The sequence below is a fragment of the Thunnus maccoyii genome, chromosome 19, assembly GCF_910596095.1.
Source record: "Thunnus maccoyii chromosome 19, fThuMac1.1, whole genome shotgun sequence".
Lineage (NCBI taxonomy): Eukaryota > Metazoa > Chordata > Actinopteri > Scombriformes > Scombridae > Thunnus > Thunnus maccoyii.
In genome coordinates, this window is record NC_056551.1 from 8,424,516 (window position 1) to 8,447,797 (window position 23,282).

The 23,282-nt window shown below is 38.1% G+C and overlaps 1 protein-coding gene across 1 annotated transcript in view; it reads right to left on the bottom strand.

Annotated features, from left to right (window-relative positions):
* Window positions 1–23,282, bottom strand: part of phf24 (PHD finger protein 24) — a 30,921-nt gene that overhangs the window by 1,850 nt on the left and 5,789 nt on the right. Inside the window, exons 2-7 of the mRNA XM_042395603.1 lie at window positions 18,464–18,891; window positions 15,962–16,147; window positions 7,688–7,766; window positions 7,189–7,391; window positions 6,632–6,798; window positions 738–815 (exon numbers count right to left, since the gene is read on the bottom strand). Of these exons, the coding sequence (XP_042251537.1) occupies window positions 738–815; window positions 6,632–6,798; window positions 7,189–7,391; window positions 7,688–7,766; window positions 15,962–16,147; window positions 18,464–18,889 (1,139 nt within the window). The 5' untranslated portion in view covers window positions 18,890–18,891. The remainder of the gene's footprint in view (window positions 1–737; window positions 816–6,631; window positions 6,799–7,188; window positions 7,392–7,687; window positions 7,767–15,961; window positions 16,148–18,463; window positions 18,892–23,282) is intronic.

Consider the following 23,282-nt stretch of genomic DNA (forward strand, 5'->3'; position numbering starts at 1 on the left):
CACAGACATGTCAAAGAAGTTAGAAATCATTAAAAGAAGGACTAACACATTGTTGACTTTTCATGGAATTTGATAACAATAAGAAAAATATATGGTAATGCCAGACATTTCCTGCCACACACACAAAATTCAGCTCATAAAAATCATAATTCTGATCTGATAGTTTTGAGTCTTTAGTGTCTCACCCATAATAACCTCACTAAATATGAACATGTGCAGGCATTATCCCGCACAGCATAAACCATCTTATAATAAAATGCAGTGATCATGCAGTAAAAAAATGATTTGGTAACTTATTATAATAAGTATCTGGCCTCTGTTCTGTTGCAATTTGCCTCATGTTGCTTTGAAAATTCAGTAATAAAATGAGTCTTTGTTAGACCTCTGTCAAAGCATGTTCTGGTAATTAGTATTCAACTTAATGTGTCTCTCTTGTGTGGCTGTCTTTGTTACTGTGGCTCCCTGTTGTCACTGCCTGAAGTGTTGGTACGCTAGCGGCAATTACTGCAAAATCTTGTAATGTGGCATGAAGAAAAGTCTCAAAAGTCATGACAACACGTGCCAGAGGGGATTTGTCTACATTATTTGATGACAGTTACAAATAGTACAACAGGGAACACTGCAGGATCACAACAGTCATATTATGTAAACTGTACTATAACACTGGTATTTGCTGAAGTGCAATTATTTTGTAAGACATTTCTACACACACTCACTAAAGATACAAGAGGACAAACCTGTTGTCTTCAGTCTTACTCCTTTCACTGCCAGAGCTGGCTGGGCTGCTCTCACATATGGGGCCAACATGACTTATACTGTACCAAAGGACAAAGAATTAAAAAAAAAAAACAGACAGAAAAGTGTGTGTTAGCAAGTACAACAGTCAATGAAGGACAAGACCTTGCACTGAAAAAAGGGAAAAAACAAAGGAAATCATAACTCACTAAATTTTATAATATTCATTCCATCTGTTCGAACAACAGAGCACCCATGGTGATTGTAGTGGGATATACTTCACCTCACTTTAATGGCCACACGACCAGAGTCAGTGGAATTTGTTTTTCAGTGCAGCATGAAAAAAATGCTGAGTAAACAGCATTGTCAGCACAATGTATAGGGAGAGTGTGTTGCCTACATGTGTGCAAAACTGCATTCAACTATAACTCATTTGGATAAAATATTGGTGAGCCCACAGTCAGTATTTCATTGTCAGTGGGACAAATCCAAGAATAATCATGTGGTGACATAATTTTTCAAGTCTTGATCAGAGCTGCAATTATTTTCATTATCAATTAATCTCCGATTAGTTTTATGCCTAATTGAATAGTTGCTTAATCATTTAGTCTATAAAGTGTCAGATGCCCATCACAATTTCGAGTCCATGTGACATCTTCAAGCAATTTGTGTCCACCAAAAGTCTAAAACTCAAAGATAATAATCACACAATGACAGAGAAAAGTGGGGAAATTTGAGAAGCTGGAAAGAGAGAATGTTTGTTATCTTTGCTTGTAAATTGTAGGTAATAAATTTTCTGTCAATGTACTAATCATTGCAAAACTACTCTTGATGCTCTGTTTTCATTTTAAGGAGAAACTTGTTTCAAGATACTGCCTTAACTGTCCAAAATCAGTGAGTAACCCTAACCATCCAAAAGAAATCTTAACTCAAGGTTCCCTTTGTTCCTCAGTTAATGGAGTTTGCTCTGCTTGAGTTAGTATGTGGACCTCGAGTTAAGATTTATTTTGTCAAACTCCTATCTCCAAAATGAAGAATACATTTTCAAACCTAATGTAGATTTAGTTTTAGGGTGGATTTTCTTTTTAATGCCTTATATAATGTGGAGCAAGAGAATATCCCAAATGATTATCTTCCACACCTATGTGAGTAATGTGTTTTTGATATTTTAGAGTCAGATTGAAGCTTTTGTAATGGACCTTCTGACTGATGGCTCCTTGAAAAACACTTTTTCACTCTCACACTGTAGCTTGTAAATGTCTGTAATCCAGTGATCAAAGAGAGCAGAGCTTTCTGACTCACTCGATATTTATTTGCGTTTTAATGAGCAGGTCTTGGGTTGCATTTTAGTGTCATGTGTGGAACTGATGTGCACACCCTCACCCTTTTGGTCCACAATGTCCTCTTACATTAATAAGTGAGGCTTTTAAAGTGAAGCTCCCCTAAAGAGAACAAAGGGCTTTCTTTTGATCCCTATAATTGGAGGCCAGACTGAATCTTCTCCATGCTTCCATATAACAAGACCTAATCATATGAAGGGCTCACATTGTGCTCATTAAACTTCATTCAGGGAAGCATGCTTCTTTGATTGCAGTATGCTCGTAAAGAGTTGTAGTTTGGAGTTAAGAGGGTTTTAGAGAGAGGGTTAAATTACAAATGAATTTAAATCGAGGGGTTGTCTGAGCATACTTGAGGATTGCAGAGTGCTTGAGGGTGTTGAAGGGAGGAAAAAGAAGACAAGCCATGCGCAGTGCTGAGTCACACTCACCCACAATTCATAGGAGAGCAGAGTCCCATGAGTCTGTGAGGAATGCCGCATGTTGAATAAGTGGGAGGTGGAATGGTACAGCAGAGAAGATGTGACAGCACAAGTGGTAAAAAGCAGTAACAAGCACATGCGTACACACACACACCTCAGTGGTGGAAGATGCATTTATTTCAGTGCAAATCTGAGATACTTGTACTCTTATATTTCCAGCTTATTCTTCTTTACATCTGTACTCCACACTCCATTTGTAGTTCTTACTTACCAGATTCAGATTTTACATAAAATACATAACTATAACTATATGTTTCAGTATACTGTAACACTCTGAAAGGGATCATCCTGCATAGTCAATACCTTTACTTCTGATATTTAAGAACATGACATTTCCTTAATGCAGGACTTTTACTTGTAATGGAGCACTTCCACTTTGTATTATTGCTGCTACAAACATGATTTATTTTACAGGTCCTTTAATTTGATAAAACTGGGAATCTTCCATGTAATTTCCAGGTATTTAACAGTTAACAGTTTTCTAGGACTTTTCACAGAAAGGGGGGGGGGGGGGGGGGGGGGGGCGATTTGGTACAAATTATAAGAAAAAATGGGGGAAATGATATATTCATTACATTCCATTATATGTGGGTATAATGAATATATATAGTCATTATATTTGGGTTCCTAATTGTTAATTTTCAAAAATTCTTAATAAATTAGCAATTCTTTGACTGACATAAAAGTACTTAGTTTGTATTAGTAGTGGCATAGATTCTTTCTTAAAAAATCTTTAATGAGCATATTTTCCATGTACAACAATATTAAGATAAGACTTTATTGATCCCTGGAGGGGAAATTTGCATGTTACAGCAGTGCAGGGAACAAGGAAACAGATATAATAAATTGCACAACCATTTCTAAGAAATGTACGAAGAATGAACAGCTACAGAGCAAGTACTTTTAGGAAATTGTTGAAAAAATTAAATTTGAAACTACAACTCAACCAATTTAACTTTACTTTTCTATTTTTCTTATTATTTGTACCAAATTGCACCACCCTTTCTATAAAACTGTCCTAAAAATGAACTGTTGAATACTTCCAAATTACTTCCAGGAAATTTGTATAAAGTTGAAAGACCTGTAAAATAATAGGTTACCTGCTTTTTCTGCCACTGAAACACACATAAAGCTTATTTTCCTTTCCTTATTACTCTGATGAAGTCTGTCTCTGGGTGTAAAATTGATAAAGGAGCAGTGATATTTTCTAAAACATTCATGGTATTGTATATTGAGTGTGATTCCTTATTGCATTTTCTGCTATAAATACTATTTAAAAAAACAGCTGTAGAATGTAATCCAGTAGAATAATAGCCCAGTAAAGGCAGATTTTTTAATTTTCCTTTAAGCCTACAATGTTTGACTTTTGTAAAGACAGTTTGGCTGTATGGTTTTCAAGGCTGTACATTGTGGTTGAGTTGCACTGGATTGCGTTATGTTATGAAACGTGATATTGTGTCTCTCCTTTGATGCAGCTTCATCAAAAAGCATCTCAAAGGTATTTGTTGCAGGGTTGTCATAATGGATTGCCCTATACTGTACATATGTTCATGTTATTGTGTCCATACCTATAGCTGTTTCAAGGTAAGAACCTAAAAAGATCTCAGCCAAATGAAGCACAAACAGCTCTTTACTGAATTTGCCTCGAGAGTCTTCAAAAGATCCAAGCAAATACAGCAAGTGCTTCATCTAATAAATGACAATTTATTTAAAGCAGGAATTCAGTCAAACTCAGCATCAAACAGGCAGGCAGCTAAGTGCCTGCTAACGACAACTGAGTGGCAGCACAGACAACATTAATGAGTAAAAGACATTACTTTGGTGCCTTCAATATGAAGGGAGAAACTGGCTATATTTATTTTCCATTTTTACTTGTTTCAGCATCATTTAAATGTATTTGATTTGATCAAAGCAGAAGCACTGACAATCACAGGCTTTATTAAGTCCCTTTGCTATTTCTTTATTAGTATATTTCACTGGTGTGAGCATTTACTGTATTTTATTCCACACTGCTCAAAGTGCCAATCAAAAACAATGCCTTTTATTCTTCAGTCATAGAGAAAACAACATGCCCAGTCAGTGCACACTGGCTTGACATTTTCAGTGTCAACGTAATGAAGAGAAGTAAACAAAATGTCCAAGTGACTGTGGCAATGGCAATCAGATCTCCCAAAGACTCGACAATGTGGTGATTTAGTCGACCCTGCATGACCTTGAGGGACTTTTAGTCGAAGCAGATCACGGGGTTGTAGCTGTGGTTTTTGATTTGGCACACTGGACAAGGGGCATGATAAATAGTAAATGCTTACACACCAGTGCAAAAACTCAAAGGAGTACAGGTTTGTTGAAATCTTGTTTTAATGAATGATTCATATTCTGTGAATTCATTTCATGTGAATAAGCATTTCTTTTTGTTTACTTATTTTATTTATGACTATTTTCTTCTCCTTCAACATTTGGAAGCTTGATGCTATGCAAATGATGTAATCAGCGAATGGTGCAGTGGAACAAGCATGCATGTATTAACTTTGTTTCTCCTCCTCCATTTTTAAAGCTAACATGACTTGGCTGTTTTTTAGATACAAAGATAGAACACATTTTCTTGACAGCAACTCCAACAGTGGAGCCCTGCAGCCTAGTGGGGTTTTGAGTTCACAGACTCACGTGGATGGGATTTACCTTAAAGCTTCTGTATGGATCTCTTACTGATAAATGCACATTTGCCACAGTGAACGAAAATTTGTTTTAATTAGTTTCCATCTTCAGGTTTTGATTGAAGGCATTTACTCTTTAAAGATAATTTGGCAATCTAAGTTAATGACATCAACAGCATATCAGGTTTTCCACTTTCCCACTCACAGCTTGAACATGAATGAAGTGACCCTGGGGTTAATCTCTGGGATGAAATCAGTACTACACGAATTTATGGACGCAGTGTGACAATTTCCATACACTGATTCAGACGCATTACCATACCATCTTAGCAATATGATGATGAAACTTTAAACTATGATGATGCTTTATAATGTTACATTTTAAAAGGTATATACAAATAATACTTGGGAAGAATTTAAACAAATATAGTTACATGAATTATTAATTTGGTAAGTATAGCAGTTTTGGAAGTAGTATTCTTGCTTTTAAAATACAGAAATTGAAATAAATGCATACAAAAATGCAATGAATACAAATCCAAGTCTAAGAAAATAAATCTATTATAAAATGGTAATTTGATGCTATTTTGAAAACCTCATCTCAGTTGGTATCATCCCAAAGACTGTGGGCTCTAGTAGCAAAAACATAATTAGTATTTGATTATAGGCTAAACTTATTTCGTCCTTAGATCTCATGCTGCATCAACATGGAAATGACCAAATATGTAGTAAGAAGCAAGAGGCAGTCGGGCTTTTACATAAACAAGAACTGACATCTAACCTAAGTTTGATAAATTCAAGTTGGAAGAACAAGTACTGCAACACTGTACTGCAGTACGTAAAGAGAGCACCTAAAACACAATTAAGTTGTGGATAAAATGTAGAAACAAAGCTGCAAACTGAACATTTAAATTGGTAGAGAGAATCTAGAGTCATTGTTCATTTGGATTCTTGCAGGTTAGCCAGAGTGAAATCTATTTAACATTAAAAATTTTCTGTTGTCGAACACTGATGCTGAAAACTGTCTCAACTGATTTTATCATTTGATATTTTGGGCAAGTAAAGCTGTGTGTCATCTGCAAAGCAACAGAAATGGACACTGTTATTTCAGATCATGCCAACCAGATGACCCACACGTAATAAGAACAGAACACAGTTTGTTTTCTTGTTTCCAGCTTCTTCGCTATCTCTATTCCCTAAGCAGCTAAACCTTTTTCCCTCAGCCAGTTGGCATACACTGAGATCCCAAAACTCCTCCCAGACTTGTATATAGACTTGTGCAATTTTTTTTTATCAATCTTGAAATGGAATACTTCAGATTGTTTTCTCAAAGCATTCAACATAAAGCTCTAGTTTTGAAATTTACTATTAACTTTTGAGCATAGACTGACTGCATTTACTGACTCTCGTTTGGTGTGCTCACCTCACATTGCACGACTGCGAGTCTTTGTTGAGCTTGTGGAACCAGGACTGCTGGGCCTGGCGGCATTCTGCTCTTGTGATTACACCATCTTTATCCAGGTCCAGACCAAGGAACACTGACCGTGCGTTGTCTCTTTCCTTGGCAGTCAACAGGCGCATCAGTGAGTTCTAGGAAAAATGAAATGTGTGTCAGATCAGGTGACCTGGATCACTTTAAATCACTCATATTAATTCCACTCTCCTTTTATGATTTCAATTGCTGTAACTTAGGGGCCTGGCAACGGTATTTTTAGGGCTGATTTATTTAACCTTAATCATTCTCAATCACATTAGCACTGTCTGACATAAGCTGCTGGCTCTGCTTTACCCCACGCTACCCCAGAGTCACACCAAATTGCAAATTTAATCTCCAAAGCCATAAACAAAGCACAATATTTAAACCGTTGTGTGGCAATCAAGTAACAATAAAAAAAATATTAATTCAGGTCGGGTGGGTGAAGGCCAAAATTTTGGCAGCATTTGAATATTTCAACTTGTTTCTCCATTCCAATACTTTACCTCAGTGCGGAACTTCCTCAGCACTGCCAAAGACTCAAAATAGAGGAAGTCCGACCATTCAATGTGACCCTTCTTCTCAGGATCCAGGGCTGCAAACTGGGCCAGGACTTCTTCCTCTTGTTCATCAGTCAGGTCCTTATCAAACTGCTGCTTGGATACAAAGTGGTGGTACTGCAGCAGCTCATCTGACACCAGGCATGACTCTACAGCGGCAAGGAACAATTCATCACATCAGACCTAATTAGTCACTGAGCAGTCTTCCAGATATAATTAACTTACGGTGCCTTAATTTCTACAAAGGCAAGACCACCTCCGACGGATTGCCCTCCACCCAAGCCGCAAAACAATACCACGCATTTGGACATATACACAATACATACACACACATCCCTATAAATAGATTCCCTAGTTGCCAACATGTCCAATGACATTGACAGTGTCACCAGCACCTGCTGCAGTTTAACAAAATGTATTTTTTAACCTTGATTCAGTGGCTCACCTGGGATGATCTTGCACTGCTTGAATGTCTCCATAAGGCTGTACATCTCTTCATCTGTCAGGAGTAGGTTCAGATTATCCTGCACAAAAAGGTGAAACGAGGACAGAGAATTACACTTAATAAAAAAAGGAAAAAAAAGTGATGTAATACACTGTTTTTTTTATAGTCAGTGGCAAATTACTTTAATAAGTGAGTGTGCTCTAATTATAGGGAGTTGGCCTCCTACAATTAGCTACAAGCATATGAAGTAGGCTATTGGATTGTGAATTCATTTTCCAGCAACTAATCTGTTTCCCAGGTGATACGCATGATGTGCTGTTCTATTTCATGTCCTTTTCATAATTGTATCATTATTAAATTACCACAATGCTTGATATTTCACTCAAATTTTCATATATTCAAACAAACCCATCATGTCTTTCTCCTCTTTCAATTAAATCCAGCTGTCTAGCACTGTACAATCATCCTACTTTAATGGCAAAGGGCAGATAAATATATACATTTCTTCCCAGTCTAGTGTAGACATCAGCAAATCCACAGGCAAGAAAAATCACAGGAGACACTGATTTGATTATTTATATTTGTATATTATTTGTACATTATTTATCAGATAAGTGGCATGATGAAACTTTAATGATGCCTTTGGGATTATTGAGGTAAATAAATTCCAGTTTGTTTCCATAGTCCTTAATCACAATCTGTCAGGGCTTCATTAAAGCCACACTCTGAAATATAAGTATATATATAAATAATATAAATGTGCCAGTGCAAACATGTTTTTCACTGTCTTGAATTACCTAGTCCTTCCTTCCTGCTAATATTTGGGTGCTGCAAGTGGGTGGTTCTGCTTAAAATACTTATTATGAAGCACATCTTGGATACAGGAATCTCACCAGGAAACATAAGATCCATCATTCATTTATTTATTCATGCACTCACTCATTCAGGATTGCCCTACATCTGCCCCATTCCAAATCTAAAAATGACACAGGATAATAGACTCACTTCCTGTCTGCAACAGTCCTAAAAAATGCATGGATGCAGTCTGGGACACCATGTCCTTGTTAAAATTTGACATATATAATTTTAAAAGAAGTTAACCAAGTAAGAAGTATCTGAGCTGAGTGACAGCTGTGGCCACAGACCAGCCAATGAAGAGCTATTGGTAGCTGTTGAAAAAGCCTCCATGCTTTCTCTTACATACTCATCCTCTATTGGCTGCTCTTGGCAGTTTTGCAGTTTTTCTACAACTACCAAAGTCACTCAAAAGTCCAACATGGTTAAATTTCAGGAAAGGAAAACAATTTCAGAATAACAATATAGTATGCACACCAGAGCTGTAGTACCAAAACTCAACTGTAGCAATTCTGAATCATCTCAAAAAGTAACCAGCTATTTGTACAAGTGGGGAAAATGGACTAAACCAATGTGACATTACAACAATCAGTGTAGTCCCATAAAAGTTGGCCCATCATCACAAGAAAAATGACAGTATAGGTCTAAAACTCAGCCAGCAAAAATGACCTATAGTTAAGTTTACACCATTACGTAATTATGACCCAGCGAAGTGACCCAGTTCTGATGACATCAATATAAGGTGACAATTTGCCTTATTAGAAAGAGGGTTGGGATATTTTTTTTAAAAAAACATAACAACAATTGCTGTGGTGTACTGTTGCCATGATGACGAAGGTTGCATAACTTTGAGAAAGTACAAACCATTTTTCAAGTGATCAGTTTAACCCAAACTATGATCTTTCCCTAACCCTAACCAAGTGGTTATTGTGCCTAAACGTAACCAGGCCTTAACCAAAACATTGTCACACTATAAAACATAATTCATTTGTAACAGTGATTTGTAACAGTTTTGAAAAGAGGCATATTACGCATCTAGGGGTCATTCTGAGAACCCTCCTATTGGTCATTCTGGAATGCAGGTACAATTGACCTATGTGGTTCTTTCATTATGAGAATATGTTGATAAAAGTTTAGCAAACAGGTGGCTAACATTAAGGTTTGGAGCACATAAACATATAGTATACTTGTGTTCATGTTGCTTTGTGTGTACATTAAGGAGGCTAAGACTCAATGCAGTTTGTTACATAAATTATTTCTTATTTTAGAGGTATCTTGTTCCTGCTCACTTCTACAGATATAATGTGTTATACATGACAATGCATTCAAATCTACAATGTGTCACCAAGTGTATCACCAAGTCAAATGTACCATGCTGTCATTATTGTGGGCAATAATCAGCTAGGTCAGTGGATGTAAAAGTGGGGTCCGGAGAGCCCCAGGGGTCCTTGAGGGGGCTCCAGGGGGTCCCCGGGTTAACACAATGACAGAATGTATGACTATTTTGGTCATGGATTTCATACACTTTCTATTATAAAACATCTGAAAGCAATAATCTTATCTAATGGGGGACCATGGGTCACAATCTTATCAAATGGGGGTCTGTGGTCTAATTTGTGTCAGTTTAGTGGTCCTTGACATGAAAAAGTTTAAGAACCACTGAACTAGGTGATTCCCACCTCTCGTGCACAGTATGTTACATCAGATATCAAGCTTGAAATGCAGCAGATCACCTTTGGACACTGGTTGTTTCCATTGCCCTCAGTCCCCAATGGCGCCTTAATGCATGGGCTTACTGGGGCTCAAGCCCCGGGCCCTGGAAGACCAAGGGCCTCACGAGACATGAGCTTAAAAAAAAACAAAAAAAAACAGTAAACACGATGTAGGAGAATAAGCTACCTGTGATGCGGGGGCGGACGTGATGAGGAGTGAATCGTCTCGCTGTGCTTCAACACTCTTTGTAAAAACATGATTTAAATCATTACGTTGGTTTGAACATGGCGGTGCGATACCAAGCAGCAGTAAAAGTTTTCATTGTCAATGTAAAGACACTGAAAAGGACAACAGAAATATCTCATGGACTTGGAGGAGGATGTTGTGGCAGAAGTGATTCAATTTTGGGAGTTTGTGCGCAATGATGAGAACACATCGGCAATTGGAGACAGAATCAAGAAGTACGCAGTGAAGAAGACCATAAGAAAGCGCTTTTGAAGGTAAGACAATATGTTCTTTTTATACTGGTTCTTTGCTTGTGATATTTGCAGGTTTTTAAATGAAAAGGCTGATCCTCTTGTGTTTCCACTGTGCACACAGGCCTACTTGGCTAATAACCTCGCTTTGTCTTGACTTATCGTTGACGTATTGTCTTATTTTTCAGAGTTTCATACTCTTTACTGATAAGGAGGGCACTTCACTATTAGGGAGTTGTGGAGTTTGACTGTGTGGACTTTGTGTGTTCTCTCCATGTTTGCGTGGGTTCCACCGGGTGGTCCGGTTTCCTCCCACTATCAAAAACATGTATGTTAGGATTAATACTCCTGTCAGTGCCCCTAACCACTGGCACTAGCAAAAAGAACTGGAGTTGGTCCCTGGGCACTGCACTGTGGCTGCCCACAGCTCCAAGTGCGTGTGTATAGGATGGGTTAAATGCAGAGGATCAATTTCCCTGATTTAATTGAGAAGACTGATCATTTTATGTTGCTGCTGTGCAAACAGGCCTACTTGGCTGATGTAATCTAGCCTTGTCTTGACTTATTGTTGATATATTATCTTATATTGATGACTTTCATATTGTGTTGACTAATTAGGAGGGCAGTCCATTTACTATTTGTCACTGTCCACTGACGCAGGGTGCTGAATTAATGTTGCCGTGGCAACATTGGCGGGGCTGGGGGGGGGGCATGGGGGCTCCAAAACGTCCGTAGCCCCAGGGCCTAAAGTAATGTTAAGGTGTCCCTGTCAGTCCCAGTTCATCCTCCTGTGCATGTGTGAAATTAAGTGTCATATTTGTCTGCGAGGCACCTCAGGTGATAATTTAGGATTACTTATGTACGCAATCTCCCATAAAACAGACATAATTTTCCTTACCCACATGGGAGGTGTTGAAAATTGCATCACATTCATAATATTTGGCTTTATCTCTCCATTATCTCACTCCTCCTCTGTAGCTTTAGCCTTCAAAGATTTACTGAGTTTGCTTCTTTAAACCTGTAAATGCAGCTTTAAAAAAGTCTTTTATATGTGACTACATAGCCTACCTTCATTTTTTATGTGTTTTTTTACATTATTATATTCATTGCTACTTTTAGTGTGCTGCATCGAATTAAGCTTGTAATTACTAACACTTTCCCACAGGAATTCAGAAAGTATATGTATGTATATATTATTATTGTATGTGTCTGAAATTCTAAAAGTGAGATGAGAATCAACAAGATCAAAAAAGTGATCTTGCTGTCATTAGGACACTGCTTCCTCTGATTGCTCTTTGCCAGACATGTTTTCTGTGCATCTCTAATCTGCAGTACTATTATGTTCATCAAGCATTACCCCTTATAATACTGGCTGTCTGAAAAACAATAAAATTGGCCATCTGCTATGGATGCCATGATGGCATTGTTATGTCTGTCTAATAACACTTTCTAACTTTCTATTTTTTTAACCTTTATTTATTCAGGGAAGTTTCACCGAGAGTAATCCTCTCTTTTGCAGGAACACCCTGATAACATCCACACAGTTACACACATTCACATCTGGAAGCTGCCCAGTACAACCACAGTCTGATCTGCTGGCCACTGAGCAGCTCCACTGGAGTAGTTGAGGTTAACGGCCTTGCTCAAGTGCACCACAGAGGTGGTAAGTGAGGGAGGGGCAAGTGCTGCTTTTTCACTTTCCCCACCCAAAATTATCCTGCTGGTCCAGGGATTGACCTTCCACTCGCAAGCTCGCTTCTCTAACCATTAGGCCACCACTGCCTTAAATATATTCTTTTGATGTCACATTAAAATGAGCACCCTTAACACTGTGTGTGTAACACCTGCTTACAGCAACTGGAAAATCTGTTCTCTAGGACAGAAAAAGACCCCCAAGGAAGAAAATACAATCATATAACTCCACTCTCTTCAATGCAAAATTCCTTGTATTTGCAAACCTACTTGGTGATAAACCTGGTTCTGTTACTGATAAAAACATCACTTCTAATCTTATTCTGGCAGCTTGTATAAATAGTAATTTGAGACCTGTTCAGAAAAATGACAGCATTGGTTGTTTGTTCAAACAGCTTTAAATAAAGCATGTTTAGGCACAGTGCCAGAGCAGGAAGTCAAATATATATTCTTATTACTGATTTTAAAACTGTACTACTAAATATTACTACATTAACAATGAATGATAACCATGTGTAATATGTAAGGTGTCATAGTGACATAACCAAAGAGAGATATCACCCCACCCTGCAATTCCATTCAGTTCTGTTCTGCGGAGGCTTTTCGTCACTTTTAGCTCATCCTTTTGCAGTCTGCACTCTCATCAACATCATCATCAAGCAGCTGTTTCCAGTGGAGCAGCTCCCTGTGACATCTAGCAGCTAAAGACTCAGATAGTTTTCTCAGGAAATGATGGGAACCAAACCAGAGCTAAAACGAGAGTGAATACTGGACAAACATTCATCAGGTGAACAGAAACACAACATCAAATGAATTCTTTCTCCATGTTAGCTGGATGTGAAAATAGACTTTTTTTAACAAGTTTTCCATAACAACTACATATGGTATTAAAATGTCTCTAGCTTGTTCCACTGCTGCCCAGTGGCCAAAAAATCAATGAACACTCTACTATTACCTACAGTTTATTCTCTATCATTTAAATAGTGGAACACTAACTGAATAAAAGGTATTCAGGATGATGAAAGAGAAGCCAGAAGCCACCCTTTAACGAGGACTCCTCAACTTTAACTGAAGCATGACATTGATTTGCCCGTAAGACCCTTAGGAGCTAGCAGTAAGCATCAAAAAAGAAGTCAGTGTTGTAATGATAGAGAAGCTTGTGCACAAGAACCCTTCCTCTGTCTGATTGGCTGCCACTGAGCCATACATGCAGCAGCCTGCTTTGAAGGCTGACTGTAAATCCACTGTCAAGGAAACCCAATCCATCTGCCAGCAGCAGTCTCCTGTGCCTGCGTGAAATTAAATGTCAGATGCTACAGAAGTGGGGGATTTGTAACAGCTGACTGTCATGTGCTAACAAAATAGCTGGTTTCTTGCTACGAGGACACAATTTCACAATTTAAATAAAACATATCTCTCTCTTTCTCTCTCTCACTGAATTTTCTCCTTTCACCATCATTCCTCACACACCTCAGAAGCCAGCCAAAGAAAGTGGACCTTTCAGTGTCTTTTCTCTGATTGTGTGGAAACAACCCCCCCCCCCCCCCCCCTCCCTTCTCAGACCAAGTTTGGCAAGTGATTTACATTCTCAGGGCTGGCAAAGGACAGAGAAGCCCCTACTCTACTCTGAAGAGTCCTCCGGCAAAAGCACTCTTCAGCTGTTTATGCTTAAATTAAAACAGACTGCATTATGCCTCTCACGGTGTGATGAACACCAGAGAGTCATCACTTTTGGCATTGGCCTTGAATTCCTGATGAGAAGTTGAACATTTGTTTTATTGTTAAAAAGACACTCAAAATTCCTCCAGAAGGTTGCCTCACTTCATTTGAACTCTAATCAAAATAAGATAAAAACATATATTAAATAGGTTGTTTGTCAGTGCTTGGGCTGAACAATTAATTGTTTTTATATTGAAGTTGCAATTTGAAAGAGCGCTGTTTTAATTATAACTTACATAAAGTCAGCTGTAGCTAATTAACATTAATTAGTTGGCCAAACAACAATAAAAGAATGTATAGACAAAGTCATAGCAGGAAAAGCAGTGTTAATGAAATGAATAATGTCTGCAGTACATTTAAATGTCTGAGTTCCAGGGTCCAGAAATTGTGCACTGTTATGGCTTACTGGGACAGATGGAACAAATGAAAACAGAGCCAATAACAATATTAGTTCCACCTGTGCTTTTCCTCCTATGCTGTGGTTGTTTTTTAAAGGTTTAGAGGTAGCACTTGACATTCAAGCTCTGTAAACCAAGGTAATATTTTGATAATAAAGAGGTAATAGAAAGTCATTAACAAAGGTACATAATAACAGGCAATACCCCATTATTATTAATGAGTATATCTAGGTAATATTAGAGAGAAATGTTTGTAACAGGGTACTAAGGTGCCAGAAACAAAGAGGTAATAATGAGGAAACACATCTAAAAACAATGTGGCAGAAATATTTAGTAATTGCATAGTAACATTTTGGTTACCTGCTAACAATAATAAGATTATATCAGTGTAATATTTTGATTAAAAATAGCAAATCTAATAATAATGAGGCAATATAGGTTCATGTTTTTAAAATATTACAGGCTATTATCATTTGAAAATTCATGGAGTTCCAAATTGGTAATTACCAGATTATAATCATATCATATTAGTCATAAAAGTTTTATGTTAAAGAAAAAAAAAAAAAAAAAAAAAAAAAAAGAGGGGGAGGGGGGCAGGGTAAGACTAGAAAAACTTTTTTCTCCTCCTTTTTGAACATGGAATACCTTATTTGAATTGTTTACTGGGATTTTGACATATATGTTTGCTGATGTTTTCTTGCTTACATATTTTTATGATGTTGATTATTGCTTATATATATTATATTTCTTATTTTCTTTTAACATGTTCAAAATAAAAAAAATGGAAATAATGCTGAAATTTGTCTTCCTTCTTCCAAACATTCCATTTTATTTTCAGGCAATACTGTAAAAAATCTACTTTTAATGCTGTGATTTGTTACCTGTAAACACATGTGGCTGTTTCTTTGTAATAACCATGAATCAGTGAGTTGAGTCTGTACTTGTTCTCTGTAGCATTGGATTGTCCCCAGGCACCTTTATCCTGTTTGTGACACCTTATGATCTCATGGAATTACTCAAGAAGACAATCTATTTATATAAAAAATAAAGATTTGTTTATCAAGTAACAAGGTACATTAGAATAATAAGTATAACACATAAAGTTTTTTTTCCCAATCCTTTGTTCCCTCATGACTAATATCATTAGCCACAAATGTTCCCAGCGAAGTAGTCATCGCTCTATGATAAAAACCAGGATGGAATGGTGGCAAGTCAACAGTCAAATAAAAAACCACAGACTGAAAATACTGCACAGAATGGAGGTTTGCAGACATAATCCTCCAGAATTCCTTGATAACACACAGGCCAACAGGACTTTTTTTTTTTTTTTTTTTTTGGTATGTGTCCATCTATCTGCATTTATGAAAACTGCATGTTTGTTATTCAGAAAGTAACATTGGCAGTGAGTTGTGCAGGCTTACACAATAGTAGCAACTCCAGCCAGTAACAGTGTGGGCTGTATCTCTCATCTCTTGCAAGGCCTCGGCACGCAGGTAGCCCAACTCCCTCAGGCAGCCGTCATGGAACACCCGAGTGCAAATTTTGCAGGGGTACAGGTCATCAGCCGTCCACACTTCACACACGTCACACATCTCATCGCTCGGTGGCTGAGGTAAAAACAGAGCAGTGTTAGTGAAACTGTGATATCTGGGCTACATAAAGAGAATAACAGGTGAGGAGTGTGGTATTGTATGATGTATTAGTAGTTTGTGTTGTGCTCATGTTCTTAGATTGAAGTGTCGCCTTTGACATGAAGACCGATATGTGTGCCCTCATCTGACATGTTCATTGTCAGTCTTTGTCTGACTTTTCTGTAGACTCCATTTGCAGCCAGGATGTACTCAGCTGTCAAGCCAGTGAAAATGACTGCTTGACTGGTTAACCACAAAAATACATTGTCAGTTTCAACACTGGTTGTCTTTTAGTGCCACATCACCGGCTTCGGGGCTGTAGACACATCATAGATGAAACCCTGTCAAATTTCCTCAGTTACTGCTTATCTTACAGTTACGGCCTACCTCTCATGTCCTGATGACTCCATTTACATCAAGTGTCCTGAATATACCTGCACCATAGATGTTTGGTTCTTTTAAAAACAAACTCTGATGCATTTTCCCATTTACTATGGTTTGTTTTGACTGGTGTGAAGGCTCTGGTGTGCGTACCAAACAACCCAACTGCTTTCAAATGGTCTTGTGCAGTTTAACCATGGCAGTCCATTAAAAAGTCTGTGACATGGCCACCCCACAATAATCCCCCCAGTAATATTGCCATACAAGAAGCCTCTTTTTCATCCTGTCTCATAACATTCAGTTCATTTGCCGTCTAATAATATTCATAATGCTGCTCATAATCTGTTATTTCTTCCAGAGCTCTTTGAGACTTCAAAGAACATAAATATACACATAAGAAGCATTAAAATGCTGCATGACTTGATGTCAGTCACCAGAATTTGATTTTCCCACATGGGTCCATGTAGAACTGATGCTGAAGGATGACAGTAACCAAGACAGTCTAATCAAGACTGATACTAGTCACCTGCATATCTTTATATTTACAGATATTGATTTGTTTCTAAAAAGTTAGTGTGAACATGAACCAGACCAAATCAACCGAACTACAGGTGTGAAAGGGCACTTAAGAGTCTTCCCAGTAATAGGACTGAGAATGTAAAGGTAGTACTAAAGGAAAGGCCATGGGGTCAATAGAAGAGGGTTCATCCCCTTGGGAGCTTGAGTATGCTCAGTGAATTTGACTGTAGTCTGCCTGTTATTGTATGAGATATCTTGTGTGTACAGTTAACATTTTGGCCTGAGGGCTGTGCTAGAGTAAAGCTCACTGAATGTCAAAAATAGAAAAGATTCAGCCTCTTGGAAGCATGAGTCCACTCATAAATTTTATAGCAATCTTAGATTTTGATATTTCTTGCAAACAAGGACTTTTTTGTTTTGTTTTTGTTTTGTTTTTTTTGTTGTTGTTGCTTTACTTTTCTGTTTTAATGTTACAGTGGAGAATTATTTGCATCATCAACACACAAAGGTACAGCTGAGTGTCATCAGCATATCATGTGAAAAGGGATGCAATGTCTACAGACAAGGCTCACACTTTTCTTGACCTAAGAAGAGGAGAACTTTATATTTAAAAGATGGAACAGATGGAAAACCAATTTAACGCCATGGTTTTAGGTTTTGTGATAATTTGTCATGAAGCATTAGCCTGACTGATACTCATTGTGGTCTGGCACAGCCATGGATGATATCCTTTTTCGTCTGTTTCAGTCTTTCAACATTCCCATGTACATATCTATTATTATTGAAGGTAGACGCTTTTATTCCTGTACCTCTTGTTAAAGTGCAGCATCAGCAGTGCATTAAGTTACAATGCAGTATTTACTCTTTCCAAAATAGAAAACCTGATGGTGTCAGTGCTCCCGTGAACTCCATCCCCTGTTAGTCAGCGTCGCCCTGGATATGGTCACCTCTCGGAGCCAGCCAATGCAGCCCGCCCACAAGATTCTCACTGTGAAGAGCCCTCACGCACAAACATGTCTCACAGCTAGTGTGGAAACAAATGGCCTGGCAGAAAACAACTTCAAATCCATACTGTCTCACCTTCAACAAGGGTGTTTAGATAAAGCTTGAGAGTTCTCTTGAGTCTGGGTGAACTGCTTTATCATAATGCCTAACTTGGGGGAGGAAAAGAGATCATTTTCTGCTGTTGCCATGGTGATTCTTTGACATCTCAGAGACGTCTCTTTAATCCCAGGACTTGCGAATTTATAATGTGTGTTTTGTCATCAAGTAAAATGATTTTTAAATATATATTCTTGATTTAAATAACAGCCTGGGCATGGCTTCTCAATGACATATATACCAGATCACTAGCCACCTCTTTATGTGCTACCTTAGGCCATCATTTAATACCTGCTCTTTCTTTCCCAGCTCCACCTCCACAAGCTGATCATCATCAGCTTCCCTCTTGGGCCGCACAAAAGTAGGCGGTGTGAGCTGGTGGCTCTTGTCAAGATCTTCAGGCTCCACTCCTTTCCCATCCCGTAACCTTGACCAAGCCTCTTGGTTGACCTTACACTCATCCCTCACTGATGCCGAGGCCTGCTGGGAAGTCGACGGGCCTGCGCTGTTGTCTGTTTCCCCTTCCTCTGCTTCCTCAGTGTTCTTCTCCTCAGGACTGGATGAAGTTTTAGCGGGCGCATCACCTTCCTCCACTTCTCCTTCTGCCTGTTTGGCTGGGGCAGGACGATCCTTAATGCCGGCCTGGAAGGCAGAGACGACGGCGCTGCATTTTTGCACTTTCTCCATCTGCTGCTTCTTTGACATGAGCACTCCCATGGCTACAGAAAGATGGAGAGAGAAAGAAACAGAGAACAGTTACAAGAGTACTCTGCATTTAAATTTTATCATAACCCTGACCCACAATGGCACAGTTATTATCCAAGATTAACAAACCTTGTATTCAAGACCAGAACATATATACACTCCACACCTGCAGTATTTGTCAATGAATATCCACTCATGTACTGTGTATGTACATATGAATGTCCTACAGTGGTAGCTCCAAATCAAAATGATACGGAGTGGACAAGATCAGCCATTTCAAAAATGACTTGAAACTCTGAGAAAAGGGATTGAAAAAAGAACTGATAGAGGCCACGATTAATAGTAATAATAATAATTATTATTATTATTATTATTATTATTATTATTATTATTATTATTATGTGGAAAAGTGGAAAATATAAAGGTGCAAACTAAGAAAGTAGGTCTCACAATTCCCAGCACACTGGAAAAATTGCACATTTTTTTTACACAGCAGATATGAGAATTCAAATCCTAAATAAGACCTTAGGGCCCCTGCAACTGTGGCAAATATTTAAGACAACATTAGCAACTGTGCCGTCATACACTCATCTTCCTGTCCATACCACCATGAGTAAGGGATACAGTATCGATGCAGAAATCTATACTTTGCTCTAATGTGTCTGTGGCTCTCCAAAACTCATCATATGAAGGATGACATGCATCTACCTGCCAATGAATAACTGCTTGTCAATGTCCTGATAAATCCAACACTTAATAGTGAGATAGCAATGCTACAGACTAATAAATCAAATTTTTAACAGACACTTACACACATACACTTTGTATCTCTTCCAACATACAAATTATAGCGCACAAAAGCTGGCAAATTCACTTTCCCTTCATAGTATCTAGCCATGAAGAAAGTTCTGTTTTTATTTGTCAAGGTTTTTAGATATAGTGTCCAAGATTTGTGCCTTCACCCTGATATAATGTAGGTGAAAAGAATTTTGCTTGTGATGTTCACAGCACTGATAAAGGGTCAGCAGTGTGTCCTTCCAGTCACAATGTCCCAGTTACTCTTGGAAGCTCCGCAGACCTCACTGTGAAGTGTTTTCATTTGACCTACTTTCTACTGAAGAAATAGTCCCTATGACAACTGTTGACCACTAACAAATTTTCACTGCTTTGAGCAGCACATCCAACGTGCCATTCACCAGCATTATATTGGGTAAAGGCAATAGAACCGATCCCTTAAAAGGTTAGCAGTCAAACCAAGATGGAAAATATCTAACATCTATACACACATGCATGCCTGTTGTCAGCAATATGTCACATTCATTCAAAAGCTCAAGAGAATCTCCATTTTATGCTGAATGAGGTGTTTCCCATTATCCTATTTCCCCAACCAAATTTTCTGAATTGGCCAGGGATTATTGGTGGTGTGACTTTCCTGACCCAAAGGTTGCCCTTTTCAGTCTGTGGGCTGGCATAAACCATCACCTGTTTAATGATTGGTAAATTAACTTCCTTAATATTCTCAGGAGGCCTGATTTTGCTCTGAGTTCAGAAAATCCAAATAGAGGGAGTGCATACAAATTGTGTGCTTGTTTTTATTGGTCCCAGTAGAATACTCATACACAGTATCAATCACCACAACTTGCTGATTTCAGCCACGCATGGATGTCAACTCTGACTTACCTTTTCTTGAATTTTCGAATGCTCACTAAGTGAAATGATTTGAGATAAGATAAGATCAGCTTTATTGATCCCAAAGGAGAAAATTGTCTTCACTATCCCAGACAGTTCTTGATGAGTTTTTGCTGGTCATTAAAGCTAACACTGAAACTGCCAAGAATTTGTCTGAAATGCCAAAACAGTTTCATTTTGCATTGGTTAGGAAATCTTTACCAAATATTTTCAGGTGATTGCATAATTCCTGGAGACATTAAGTGTAATTATTTACGGTATGTGGAAGAAGAAAAAAAAGGAAAAAAAAGATAGGAACTGACTTTGTTCTCATTTCCACTTAAGTGAGACCCAACCATAAATTCCATCATTGAAAAAAGGCGCCGTCATAGATTCAAGTTGATTACATGGTACTTATGGGACATGTGTCTTTGCTCTGAAATGCAATCCCATCTATCCACGCTCCACATAAGTGCTTGTGTGAAATTCAATCGCATTTATTAGAAGTGAAATGGGAGTCATTCCCTCTCTCTTCCTCCCAAGCTACTCTAATAGCCTGCAGAGACCTTATGTTCTTAGCCTGCTGGTGGACTGATGCTTCATAGACAAGATACGACACACATTTGTATTGCACAGACTTAAACATAGGCTGCACTCTCTCTGGTTTCATACATTTGAACGATCCATAAAAAACTTCAAGATGTAAACAGTGAGATGACACGTCATCACAGTTAAAACAAATCAACATTAAAAGCTCCTTGAATGTTAGTTGCAGTTTGATTTGCCTACATACAGACAAAACACAAGCAAAGTGATACTTTATTGATTCCTGGAATGAATATCTATTTTAGAAGGCATCTCTCTTTATGGAGGTCAAAGGCCAAATTAGCTAACGTACGCCACCCCTGCAGTGGGAAGGGATTTATTAGCAGGTGTCCCAGGTGACTAATTGTAACCATGTTTTGAGTATGTAGAATTCACATTCCAAAAATTACATAATGAAGTATACTCCAAAATGCTTACTCAAATCACTCACTTGTTTTGTTGATTGACTGTATTGTTCCAAAGCTCATAATAGGCATAGAAGAGCTGCTTAGGGTTGGACAAAAAGTTTTAAAAAATGGCAGACAGTGGCGAAATGGCTTGTTACTGCTCAGAAAACAAAAATATTAATTGGAAAAATTGCTTTTAAAAGAATGTTTGTGTTTCTTTTTTTCATTTGTTTTGCTCAACTAATATTAACTTGTACACACTTTCTATCATTTCCTCTTTGTACAAAATGTACTTTAATTGCATATATATTATAATAAGTGCCAAGTCATGAATTGTGAAAACATTAGGATACATTGATTGATTGTCTTCCTCAAGGACAACCACATCATTTAAAAGGTCAGTCTTTCAAGTTACCCTCCTGCAGTCTAATAACTGAAAGGGATATGCTGAGAATATAAAATGATTAAAATACACATATGTAGGCCAGTGGAATACTGGTGAGACTGTTATCCTGACTGCAAGAATGACAATCAGCTCAGTCTGTTGTCTTTTAGCACAGATGAGCTTAGGCTGAAAGGTTTTGTTCCATTATTTTAATGCAGGAGCGGTTGGGATTGGTTTTTAGATAGCAGGGGGAAAGGAAATGAACAGATATTTCATCATAATGTCTGTTTACAGTGAGTAAATTATTTAACAGAATCCAAATGTGTCTATCTTCAAATACCCCTCCCTCCCAACATTCTGATTAAACAATAACCTGCCAAAATGCCCATTGTATAACAAATATCAAACTGGAAAATTAATTCTTAAACATGTAACAAAGGCCCCTGGCTGGAATCAAACCAGAGCATTTTGGTAACTGTGTACAGTATGTCCTGTATCGTAACCACTCAGCCACCCCAGCAAACCAATCATAAGCATGAATTATATCTATATGTATCATATACATAGGAACATGTCCTTGTATGCAAGGACATATGCAGCCCTTTACAGGACTATTACATAATCTAAACCATTGGTTCATAAACTTGGGGTCAGAGCCCCAAAGGGTCACAAAATACATCTGAAGGCATGAGATGATTAACAAGATAGAAACAAAGAAGAACACATTTCTAGTACACAAAATAAGAAGTCTTTGTTCTTTTTTGCTTGTAAAACACAGAGAGTTTCCTCTTCCAGACTAAAAAACTATCTAAGAAGGGAACAACATTCTTTGGTTGAACAGCTCACAGGTAACAGACATATTATGCAACCTGTGACAGGCAGTGAGGAGTAGGCATTGCTTGGCTATAAGGGGTCACAAGCCAAAAAGGTTGGGAACCAATTATGTAAACCTTTGAGAAAAAGGTTAGAAGAAGTCTTGTATTAGCCGATTTTCAGATACATGCAGAGAAACCATCTAGACAGCTCATACTTGCACTGTAGATATCGTGATCACAATACAAGAGGCCACAGTGATGATTATAGGGGGTTGATTATCCACTGAAGTGACCTTCCTATTCTGGCTCAGAGCAGTGCCGGCACCGACATCAGACAACGAAAGCCTTTAGATGCCAGAGATGCCTGCAAGGACCAGCTTGTAAACTGTCTCCTCTGCACAGGGAAAAAGCAAGTTTGAAATGCTTGAAGGCGAGGCTCAGAATAATGGTATGGTTGACATATTAGCTAAATGCTGGCACCACAGCTAGATCCTCAATTACTGCACAGTGCAGATAATGGACCTTGCCATTTCAGATGAGATAAT